This window comes from Triturus cristatus, chromosome 4_2, assembly GCF_964204655.1.
Source record: "Triturus cristatus chromosome 4_2, aTriCri1.1, whole genome shotgun sequence".
NCBI classification, from domain to species: domain Eukaryota; kingdom Metazoa; phylum Chordata; class Amphibia; order Caudata; family Salamandridae; genus Triturus; species Triturus cristatus.
This window is the reverse complement of record NC_140586.1, coordinates 885,237,534-885,250,012: the sequence shown is the minus strand read 5'-3', so window position 1 is coordinate 885,250,012 and position 12,479 is coordinate 885,237,534. Positions and strand designations below refer to the sequence as shown.

General features: G+C 39.5%; 1 protein-coding gene across 1 annotated transcript in view; it reads left to right on the top strand.

Annotated features, from left to right (window-relative positions):
* LOC146835339 (uncharacterized) overlaps window positions 1-11,639 on the top strand; it is a 66,589-nt gene extending 54,950 nt beyond the window's left edge. Inside the window, exon 2 of the mRNA XM_085602920.1 lies at window positions 3,200-11,639. Coding sequence (XP_085459046.1) covers window positions 4,705-5,910 — 1,206 coding nt within the window. The 5' untranslated portion in view covers window positions 3,200-4,704 and the 3' untranslated portion in view covers window positions 5,911-11,639. The remainder of the gene's footprint in view (window positions 1-3,199) is intronic.
* The last annotated feature ends 840 nt before the right edge of the window (window positions 11,640-12,479 follow it).

Genomic DNA, 12,479 nt, shown 5'->3' with positions numbered 1-12,479 from the left:
TGGGACAACTAAACAACAGACGGTAACCCAACTCAGACTCTTGATCCAGCCGGGGAGCTCCCACCCTCGTGGATAATACTGGCAAACTAAAAATAGCTAAAACATATTTGAGAAAAGTAAAACGACAAAGAAGGTATAATCAATAAACCTCTGCTCTACAGAATATTGTGTGAGTAGTGAATGAAGCCAGGTACCTCAGTGAACAATATTATTTGATGTATGGTGCAATATTCTAATGTTTTCCCTATTGTGTTGAGTCGTCATGATTCATCTCTTTCTCCAAGAGCAATTCTTGTTTTAACAAAATCTTGCACATATTCATCTACAAAGCTATTACTAGTATATGAGTGGAATGTGAGCGCCCATTTTTTTACTAAATTGCTAAATTGCTTTACCACCTTTGCTGAAATATATAAGATATGACATGTTCAACTGATCTTTCAATTAACTATTTGTGTATGGATGTATGAACACAAAATGGATTTCTCCAGACCCACCTCTAGCAAGAAGAAAACATGATAAACCTCATAATCTCTACGCTGTACGACTGACCTTGATTTTTGTTTTTAGTCTATCTCACATTCGTTGCTTATATCCTGATTAAAACCCACCATGCATAGAAGCTATTCAGTTCAAGGTGGTAACCAACATCCCATTAAGTTTGATACCAATTTCCATGTACGTGGTTTACTCATTACTTTACTACCACTGTACTCACTGCTCTATTATCACCATAACAGTTTCATTGAGACACTTTGTCTTACTTTGTTTTACTACTTCAAATTAAAATTGGAAAACTTTTACTTGACTTCAATTGGCTCCTCCTGCAATATAACCCTCTTTGTACTACCCAAAAGGTCACATTTAATTAAGCACATCATTCAGCCGGTCATTTGATCCTCTAAGACACTTAGTCAGTTAGTTCTAATGTACTGGGAAACGCAGCTAACCACGCTCAAACTTACACACCATTGAATCTGGCTAGTGGGCGGCATTTAAAAATATGATATCTCCTTCTGGAATAAAATATCAGACAAGATTAAGATTAGTTATGTAACTTTCAATTTACTAATTGTAAGTGGCGACTTCAGTCTCCCACTAGACACGACCCTTGATCGCCAATCCACCTGTAATTACCATCAACCTAAATCCCTAAAAGAAATATGCTTTAAATATGACCTTAAAGACATCCTGACTCCAGATATTACACTTTCTTTTCTGCTCCGCACAACTCTTACACTAGAATCAAATACATCCTCATTTCCGGGTCGCACACCCATCTAATAAACCAAACAAATATATTGTCAAGACTAATCTTTGACCATTCTTACATTAATACACCTTTATCCGGAATAAACCCTAAAACTCCATCTCGGATTTGTCATTTCACTAAAGTTATTATAGCAAATCCAGACAACATTAAGAAAATTGAAGAAACTGTATTAAATTTCATTGTTGATAACACCTCAACGTATTTAAACATACAAACTTTATTGCGTGCTCTCAAAGCTACACTAAGAGGAACATTCATCGATATGAAAGCGCAAATCAACAAAACCAAGAACACTGCACTTATAAAACTTGAAAAAAAAAATCAAGCAGTTTGAATTAACAAACATTAAAAATCTAAATAAAACTACTCTCTCCCAACTCGCATAGAATAAATATGATTACAACAAAATTCTTAGTGAAAAAGCTGTGGATTCATACATTTAAAGGCCTCAAACTTTGCAAAGCCAATAAAGCAGGCATAATGTTGTCCTCATACCTTAAACACAAACAGAACCAAAGAAAGATAATGGTAATCAAAGGTAGCAAAAATGAAATCTGAAGAAAATCCTAGACACCTTCAGAAAACTTAATGAGAAGTTATATTCTGTAACTACACCGGAGTAATGTAGGAAATATTTAAACAAACGACATATACCTCATTTATTAGAAGAAAATAAAATGTCCCTATCAAAACCAATCTCACTTCAACAAACTATGTTACATCTATTTAACCACTTTTCAAACTCTGGAACTATCACAGGTACCATGCCGGCAGCCAACATACTAGTGATACCCAAAGAAGGGAAAGACCTTACACTCCCCAAAAATGACAGACCCATTTCCCTGATAAACCAAGATTGCAAAATATATTTAAAAATAGTAGCCAAGCTCCTAAACCTTTATCTACTACAGTTTAGAAGTAAAACCCAAGTCGGAGTTTTTTTAAAACATATATGTCCAACGATATTGCCCCCCTCCTATGCCATGTTCTGGAAAAAGCAAAATCATCCGCATCGCCCTCTATAGCCATTGCACTTGATGCTGAAAAAACGTTTGATGGAGTATCCTAAATCCTTGTTGAGGAAATCTCTTAAAACCTTCAACTTAGGAGAGGAATTTATAACAAGGATTATGGCTTTATATTGCAACCGAAGTGCCCGTACCTGTGCTAACAGGTCCCCGTCGCACCCATTTGAATTAGGAAAAGGTCCCAGATAGGCTGCCCGATTTTCCTCCTTTATTCCTATTGGCGCTTGAACCTTTCCTTCTTGACGTACAAGGCAACCAGAATATAACACAAATCAACTTCCACAGGAAAGTTGTGAAACACCATAAAACATAATTGAAAACTCACTCTTCAGAAAAGAAAAGACCTACTAGATAGTTGGTCACCTAAATTCATCACCGGGTGGGGCCAGATAGAAATAATACAAATTATGGATCACCCCAATAATTAAATATTTAATCGACATGCTCCCTTTACTACTCTCAGATGGTTTCCATAATAAATTAGATAAATTAATAACAATTTATTTAGCAAGGTAAAAACCTAGAATATCCTTGAAAAAACTCTGCCTGGCCAATAGTCTAGATGGCATCAACTTAGCCACTATTAGAGATTACCAGACAGATTTCTTAGCTAAACAAGGTACCAACATGTAACATATAAGATGTAAGTGTATTATGTTATTACAGTATCAATGACCACTATGATGTTTACATTAAGTGACGTTGTGAATTAGCCATGATCCTTATACCTTATTAGTTCCTTTCCACCCATTTATTTCCTCCATCTACTCAGTTTGATTCTGTTTTTGTTATGTGTATTCATATTAAATAAAAATTATTTTTAATTTTAAAAACATTGTATATGCACATTCCATAATGTTTCCATGTAAGTAATTTTGAATCTCTTTATATCCGACAGAAAACAATCATTGAATGTACAAAATGTTTAAGAATAATGAAGATAATCCTGTAAATCTGCAAAAACACAGTCCGAAATATTGAGCTCCAATATTCAGGAAAACATAAGTGCATTCAGAGACAGACAAACCAGAACAAAAACTGACAGATCTTGTAAGAAGCAATTCAATGATTCTACGAGTCTGAACTCTGCACTTCCACGCCACAAAACGAAGAAATGACCTTTAAAAAATTGCAACACTGATAATCCACTTCCTGGGTAAACATGGCCAATACCAGCTTTCATTGTGCGATTAGTATGATGTGAGTACAGCTCTGCCTTCCTTTCTAAAGTGATATCAGACCACCATTCAGTGCTAGATGTATATTGTAAACTCTTTCAGGCCATTCCACAACAACCAGAGAAAAGCACAATGGAGTAAAGCCAAACAACTGAAAGGTAAAAAAAGAGGTGTTCTGCTATCTAAAATACAGAGTACTGTCCCAATTTGCACCGACCAGAAGGAGGATGGATCTTTACTTGCAAGCATGCCGTACCTTTATCCAGTTTAAAGACATACTCACCCACCAAGAAGCCTGACACACATTATAAGTGTGGCAAGCATTTAGTGACCTTTGCACTTTGTTATATCGGAAAGCAAACATGCAAAATGCCACACACATATAAGGAATGTGAGAATAGTACAAGTGCTTTATCAATGATTTTGGCTCATCAAGAAACACAGTCGTGGGATGTTGACAAATATATACCCGACTCAGAGAAACTAACCAAGAAAGACGTATCGGACACATGCAGCGAGACCTTTATTTTGTCATCAAAATTAAAACTCACCAGCAAACACACAGAGGAGAAAAGTAGTTCAAATGCACTGAATGTGAAAAGAGCTTTAGTCAATCGGCACTCCTTAAAGGGCATCAGCGAACACACACAGGGAAAAAGCCATTCAAATGTAGTGAATGTGTGAAGAGCTTTAGTCCGTTATCAGACCTAAAGCACCATCAGAGAACACACACTGGGGAAAAAAACATATAATTGCAGTGAATTTGTGAAGAGGTTTAGTTGATTATCAGACCTACAAAGACATCAGCGAACACACACAGGGGAAAACCTATATCATTGCAGTGAATGTGTAAAGAGCTTTACTCGATTTATCAGGCCTAAAACAGCATCGGCTTGCACACACCGGGGAAAAGCCATATAATTGCAGTGAATGTGTGAAGAGGTTTAGTCAATTATCAGACCTACAAGACATAAGCGAAAACACACAGGGGAAAAGCCATATCGCTGCAGTGAGTGTATGAAGAGCTTTTCTCAATTTTCAAACCTACAAAGACATCAGTGAAAACACAGGGGAAAACCATATCAATACATTGAATGTGTGAAGAGGTTTAGTCGATTATCAGACCGAAAACTACATCAGAGAACACACACGAGAAAAACCCTTCAAGTGCAGTGAATGTGAGAAGATCTTTATACATTTATCAAGCCTAAAACATCATCAGAGAATGCACAGTGGGGAAACACCATATCATTGCAGTGAATGTGTGAAGAGGTTTAGGCGTTCATCAGACCTACAAAGACATCAGCGAACACACACAGGGGGAAAGCCTTATCATTGCAGTGAATGCCTGAAGAGGTTTAGTCGATTATCAAACCTAAAAGACCATCAGAGTACACACACAGGGGAAAAGCCATATGATTGCAGTGAATGTGTGAAGAGATTTAGTCGATTATCAGGCCTACAAAGACATCAGCAAACACATACAGAGGTAAACCTATATCAGTGCAGTGAATGTGTGAAGAGCTTTAGTCGATTATCCAACCTACAAACACATCAGCGAACACACACAGGGGAAAACCTATATAATTGCAGTGAATGTGTGAAGAGCTTTAGTCGATTATCAAACCTACAAATACATCAGCGAACTCACACAGGGGAAAAACCATATAATTGCAGTGAATGTGTGAAGAGCTTTCGTCAATTTTCACACCTACAAAGACATCAGCGAACACACAGGGAAAAAACATATCATTGCAGTGAATGTGTGAAGAGGTTTAATCGATTATCAGCCCTAAAACTGCATCAGAGGAAACACACAGGAGAAAAACCATTCAAGTGCAGTGAATGTGAGAAGGTCTTTATATATTTATCATACCTAAAATACCATCAGAGAACACACACTGGGGAAAAACCATATCCTTGCAGTGAATGTGTGAAGAGGTTTAGTCGATTATCAGATCTACAAAGACATCAGCGAACACACACAGGGGAAAACCTACATCATTGCAGTGAATGCGTGAAGAGCTTTACTCGATTATCAGACCTACAAAGACATCAGCGAACACACACAGGGGAAAAACCATATCATTGCAGTGAATGTGTGAAGAGGTTTAGTCGATTATCAAACCTAAAATACCATCAGAGTACCCACACAGGGAAAAACCTATATCATTGTAGTGAATGTGTGAAGAGCTTTAGTCGATTATCAGACCTACAAAGACATCAGCGAACACACACAGGGGAAAACCTATATCATTGCAGTGAATGTGTGAAGAGCTTTACTCGATTATTAGATCTACAAAGACATCAGCTAACACACACAGGGGAAAAGCCATATCATTGCAGTCAATGTGTGAAGAGGTATCGTCGATTATCCAGCCTAAAACACCATCAGACTACACACAAAGGAAAACCCATATCATTGCAGTGAATGTGTGAAGAGCTTTAGTCAATTTTCAAACACATCAGCGAACACACACCATCATTGAACACACATCGAAATAAATATAGAGATGCAGTGAATTTGGTAAGAATTTTAAGTACATCAACAATAATACTGACCTATCTGTGGACATACACCAAAGCAAAAAAGTGCAGTTATTGTGGGATGAAGGAATTATAAAAAATGATAAAATTGCAATTATGTGGGACAATCAAATACCAGCTGTTAGAAAGCAGATGATAAAAGACTGCACTAATATGAAAGAATTATAAAAGTGTCTATTCCCTGCTGTTGATCATTTCCCTACATCTAGGAAAAAACATGAAATACCAATAAACTTGTTGGGAGGCTAAAGGAAAAAAAACGAAACACTATTGGATTTTATTCTGTGAGTTATATTGATAAAGATCCAAGGACACCTGATCATGCTACGTGGAACCGCAACACTTTCAATAATGCTTGGACTAATGGGTATTTTCAGCTAATTTGAGAGATTAGTGATAAAGCAACACACTCAAACTAATGTAACAAGCTCTCACTGGACAATGTTCATTGCTGGTTGTGGAGTTTGGTCATTTTATGCAACCTTGCTGATTCTGTGATAGCAGCCAGAGAAAAATGTAGAAAAGCTGGAGAAATTAAAGTAGGAAAATGTGAACTGTAGCTCTCTGGGTTAATCCTTGCAGTGCATGATATTTACCTCTGAAGCCTTGATGTGGAACAAATGATGGTCATTGCTATCATCATTCAATCAAATACTAGGAGACACAGGAGTTGAAACATCTAGCGCAATATGTACGTAATCTAGGGTTTGCGATTACCTAATAGTGAATTATAGTGATTCGCTATTAGATAATTGCAAACAGCAATGTACAAATGTGAGTTCAACACATTTAGCGATTCCCAGTAGGTCATGAATAGACAAACCTCATTACTATTCATGAGGTAAGTTTCAGTTTACGACCCATTGGGAATCTGTGATTGCTTTTAAACAGTTTTCTCTTCATTTTTTAAGAGTCCCCCAGACCACTACCTATTCTTAAAAGATATTTTCCCCTACATTCACAAAGGAAAAAGTGTCCCTTGGGGCCCGTTCCGATCGTGCAAATGGGTTACCACCAACCCAACTGGAGTTGGCAGTAAAATGTGAATGTTTTGCAACTGCTTATCGGTCACAAAACCACTGCGAGTCGCTATTAGGAAGGGATGCGCTAAACCCTCCCCTGTTTAATACCGAATCGCAAATCCAATTTACGAATCGGTAATAGATTACCGAATTGTAAATTTGGCATTTGTACATACAAAAGAGACCTTGAACCAACTATGTTATCGGTACGACTGCTGTACGCCACTCTACTCTACAACACTCTTCTCCACTTTCCGCAACACCTTCTATGTCACTCCACTCTGCACCACTCCACGATACTGTATGCCACTCCACTCAATCTGTTCTACTCTGACACTGTGCTCCACTGTACGCCACTCAACTCTACATCCTTCCACTCTGAAACTCTACTCCACCAACGACACTCTACAACACTGTACATGACTCCATGACACTCCGTTTTAATCCTCTCTGCTACTGAACTCTCTGTACCCGACTTTACGCCGCTCCAGTACACTGCACTTTACGCCACTTTTTAACACTCCACTCCATGCCACTCTCCTTTACCCTACTGACTTTTAGCCATGCTGAACAGCAGCCACTCTAGTGTACAACATTACTAAAACATATTGGCAAAGTCAATAGCTCCTGCACAGGTGAGACCTATTGGTTTTGCTGATTCTTGCTTAAGGTTCTTATTTTTGTTACTTTATTTACTGGGTGTTAGGTCGTGTTTCATCTGGAACAACAATGTCTCTGATGGATGTGGAATGAAGGAGACGAGTACATTGAGTTTCTCAGAAAGCTACGAGTACCATGTAAGGGTGAACAGTTATAAAGCTAATGTTATTTAAGGGCTGGATTTTTGTCAGTGTTTATGCAACAATCATATTGAGAATTTCAGAGTATGGATGGCTGTTCCTCTAAGCCCCTTAAAGAACATACAGTGCTAAAATTCGGGCAAAGGCGGTCTATGGAGCCACTCCACTGATGTACTAAGTAAGACCTGTTTGAGCTGTTGTCGTACACAACTTGTAAAAGAGAATTCTGTAGGTTCCTTTGGGGGATAAGTATTCTCTAGTGCTATGGGAGCTTAACTTCAAATGTATAATTGACTGTAATGGAACTAAAAGCCCTCCTGTCTAGGCCAAGGCATGGGTAAGTAAGTAGTCCGTACTAATGCATGTGTTTGTTACATGACAAACTCTGCTGAGAGTAAAATGTTCACTAAATGATTTAGATAATTTTTGTTGTCATTGAGTGTAAATGATTGGCACAAGGATCGTGATGATCTCTCAGTGTATTCTGCTCAAATATATGTATGTAATTGTATTAAGATTGCCTCATTTGGGGTGCATATTCATTCCAATACGTCTACAGCCAGGGCACCATATCTAAAAGCAAGCATTGGCATAGCCAGTAGTTCTCTGCAACATGAGAGCTATTGTCTTTGTCAATGTTAATGTTGTGAACCTAAATGGGGAGGGCTGGCGTCTCCTGCAGCATCCGGGGAAGTTGTGACGTAGCAGGGACAGATTGAACTGGGAGCATGAATCTCAGCTTTCGAGGTGAGAGATAAAGGGACTGGAAGAAGGAAAAAAGAAGCAAATAGGAAAGCAAAAGAGAGGGAAGAGCATGAGTAGATAGAAGAGGAATGAAGAAAACAAGAAACCGTTAAAAATAAAGTGGTGTGGACAGGGAAGGGGGCGAGGTAGTAAGGAAGCTGTGGAAAGAGAGCTGATTCAAGAGGGGAAATATCAGGGCTATGTGGAAGATTAGGATGAGGAAGGGCACAAGGTTAGGAAGGAAAGAGAGAATACAATGTTTGAAAGGGAATCAGGAGCAGACAGATGTGGACCGAGAAAAATAGCAAGACTGAGCAGAAGGATGAAGAGGGAACAGAAAGGAAGGTGACATTGGGGAGGGGCCGGGGTATGAAACAGACTGGAAGAAGGCAAGAGAGAGAGAGAGAGAGAGAGAGAGGCATCAGGGCAGAAGGGGGAGCAAGAAAAGATCTCACATTGAAAGGAGGCATCAGACCTCTTAGAAGCAGTACCAGCAGTAAAAGCAGCAGCAAAATGCAGAAACCACAGACTAGCATTAAATGCTGAAACCACAGGCAAAAAAATCCACAGGAGTGAGATTTGAGGAATTTAATCTGGAAGGAAAGCATGTATCTGAGAGCTCAAACAATTTCATCACGATTCAGAGGAACTGGCAACAGAAACAGACCACCCAGTATACAGGGTTGCCAATATCTATTCCATCTGTGGCCTCCATGGACACCGGAGCAATGTCTTGCTCCATTCTGCCTGCCATCACTGCTCTTTCTAATTTGTTGGTGTTCAGTGACTTTGGAACACACTCCTTTTACATGCGGTGCTTTAGCACACTTTAATAACTGGATTCGGCCTACTGTTTCTTGCTGAACACCCACATAAGTGACTGCACGACCAACTAGGAGAAAAATACACATTGCTTACAGTAACACGCAACAAGAAACCTCACAAATCCCTTGGGGTATCATGCATTATGTTTCAATTGCAATACAATGCGCCAGCTGAAAAACCTGCATAGGAAGTTCTATACAAAAAAACAAAACAAGCGGCTGCTCTTGCCTTGTTAAAAGGCCGCTTTTGTCCTATGCAAAATGAGCGAGGGTTACCATTTGTGGTGGGATCGCGCAGCCTTTGGTCAAGTTCTTCTGGTGCAGCAGCTTGAACTTTTCTTCTGCTCCAAGAAGGGCTGTGTTGGGTCCAGGGCTATGCCGTACATGCAGGGCTGGACAAGGCTGGCATGGCATCCTTGGTGTGCCCCGGAGCCAGCGGCCACAACCATCTCAAACTGGTAGGGGAAGCGGCAGCTCCTGTCTGGCTCCCAGCAGTTCAACTTCTCCTGACATGCACTCTAATGGTGTACAGTGTGGCGGGACCGGTCACCCATTAAAAAAAATAAGAAAGAAGTCCCAAAACAATGGATTAAAATGGCTGCTGTGTATGTTTAGAAGCAGTTTGTCTCTGCTTTTGGGGAGGGCTAAATACTGGAAGAAGCATGACTCATGCATGCCATGGACAAATGGGGAGAACGAATAATGGAGCGACAATGGAGCCAGGAAATGGGAAGCCTATGGGCGGGCTGTAAGCCCACAAAGTAGATACAGCATGTCTCTCTTCGAGACAGTGCATGCTTACTGTCTAGAGTCAAGACTAATTAATACAGTGAAATACAATTACTAGAGTGAGGCTGAGTCATTTGGTAATTTAAGAGAACCAAAATATTTGGCACAAAGAATTGAGACATAATAATGATTGTATTTGGTTTTTGAATGGGTAAACCTTTTTATGCCCTTGGTTCTCTTTAAAATAGATGCTGGTCAAAATGTTTATTAAGCAGGTGTGAGATAAAGGCTAATAAACTAGGTCTACATTTGGTAGACTGGGACAAGGTCATTTTCAAAACTTCGCAATTACACCTTTAGTTGCTGTTAAATGCTAGAAAGAATGTAGCACATCTGTGGAGCCAGAGTTTGGTCCACCTTGGCATTTTTGCTGTGGATGTTTTGTGAACCAAAGACATTCAAGTAAAGAAAGACAACTTCCTATTGACTTGGCTACCTGCCCTATATGACATGGTAGATATTCACTGAGAACTGACTTCTCAACCTAAGCTGAGGGCACTGGGGATTTTCCAACTAATTTAAAGGTAGTTTGGTTGAGCAGCAAGGTAACAGACCCTATCTTTTACTGCAATGTACATAATAGTGAGTCCATTCATTTCTGTGACATCTAGTTGCTGACACTGAGGCAACAGATAAAAGGATAACGGGGCGGCAATTTGCCAACACTTATGTGCTGAGCTACATTTTCAATGTACTAAGGCCCTTAAAATGAAAATAATTTTTTTAAGAATGCTAGTTTGAGAATCTAACTTTCCTCCTAACCTCACATGATTTGGACGTTCTGTAGTAATTAGCCAAAACTATGAATCATACTGAAACTAGAGAGTTTTATGTCAAAAGGTGACTTCATTAGCCTACGAATTCCACCCATAGGTTGGAGGATGCAGCTAGTAACATTTCTGCAGGTTTCCTTTAACTATTGGTGTGGTTAAAAGCCCCGGGAGGGCCGCGGATCACCACATGGAGAAGTGAGCTCGAGAGGTGGGCGGGAGCAGAAGGCAGGCTACTGCTCAGAGAGGCCAACCAGGGAATAGGCAAGATGGAGAGGGCCAGAGCATGGGAAAGCTTAGTGTGTGAACTGGTGGTGAATGGGCAAGACAGCACTAGTAGAGCAGGCACCCCAAGGGTGGCAGAGCCCGAGCAAGCCGATAGACTAGAGGGACAACCAGCCTAAGATCGTCAGTAGCACTGTAATGCACGAACTCTGGGGGATGGATGCCCGAGAACCCGGTAGTATGTAGACACACTCGCCTGTTTAATAAAGCGCAACTGAAGGAGGGTCGGTCAGTTTTGACTCATTGGGACTGTTGATGAAATGTACCAGCGATTGTCAAAGGCACGTTATGTAGTCTGGATGCTAGATCCGGTTCTTTCATCGAACGTGCATGTCGATATTGTTTAAATGCCAATAAAATATGGTTATAAAAAAAAAAACTATTGATGTGGTTAACTTTTGAATCTTTATAGTCAGTCTGTGCATCTTTGAATGTTGATCAAACGTATAATCATTTTTAGATGTAGGATGTATCCCTCTAGAAGTAGAGGCTAAGTTTGACTATCTTGATATGAAACTTACAAGAAACTTATGCTGGACTCCACAGGTGTAAAGGGCACAGTTGTCCCTGGTACAACAAACGGTAAACATAGCAAAAATGCACAGGAAAACCATGTTCAGAAGGGTGGCTTCCGCGCTAGGTATCTCCAATTTTAAAGCTCTAGGAACCTGTTTTATATGGTGCGGAGATATGGGGCCTAATGAACTCCACTTTATTTAGATTTGGCCCAGAAAAAAAATACTCAATTCAATTTCAATTCAAATAATATTTATTCGGATATTAAAAAATAGCCATAAAAGATACATATTATACAGTTGGGCCTTCAGCTAATACATAGTATTTCATACATTAATAAATAATTCAAATTCATGATAAAACAAGCATATTAAAAACTAGCCATCGATGTCATCAATTAAGCGAAAAACCTAGACAAAGGAGCTCCATTCGTTTCTGGATTTCAGTTCTTTAGTTTCTACTACTTGTAATTGAGGAGCCTAATTAATCCTCTACCCTTGTCTTTCTCAGTTTAACTGCCAGACGCAGAAAGTGCACCATGCTGAATAATGTAAAAGGGTTGGTTGCAAGTTTAAGGAATAAAAGGGCCACTTTAGCCTGTCCTATATTTGCATGTTTGAGGATTGTTTTTAAAAACAGTGATCGTGGGTAGGCAAAGAAGGGACAAATTAAGACAAAATGGAGGGTATCTTGCGTAGATCTA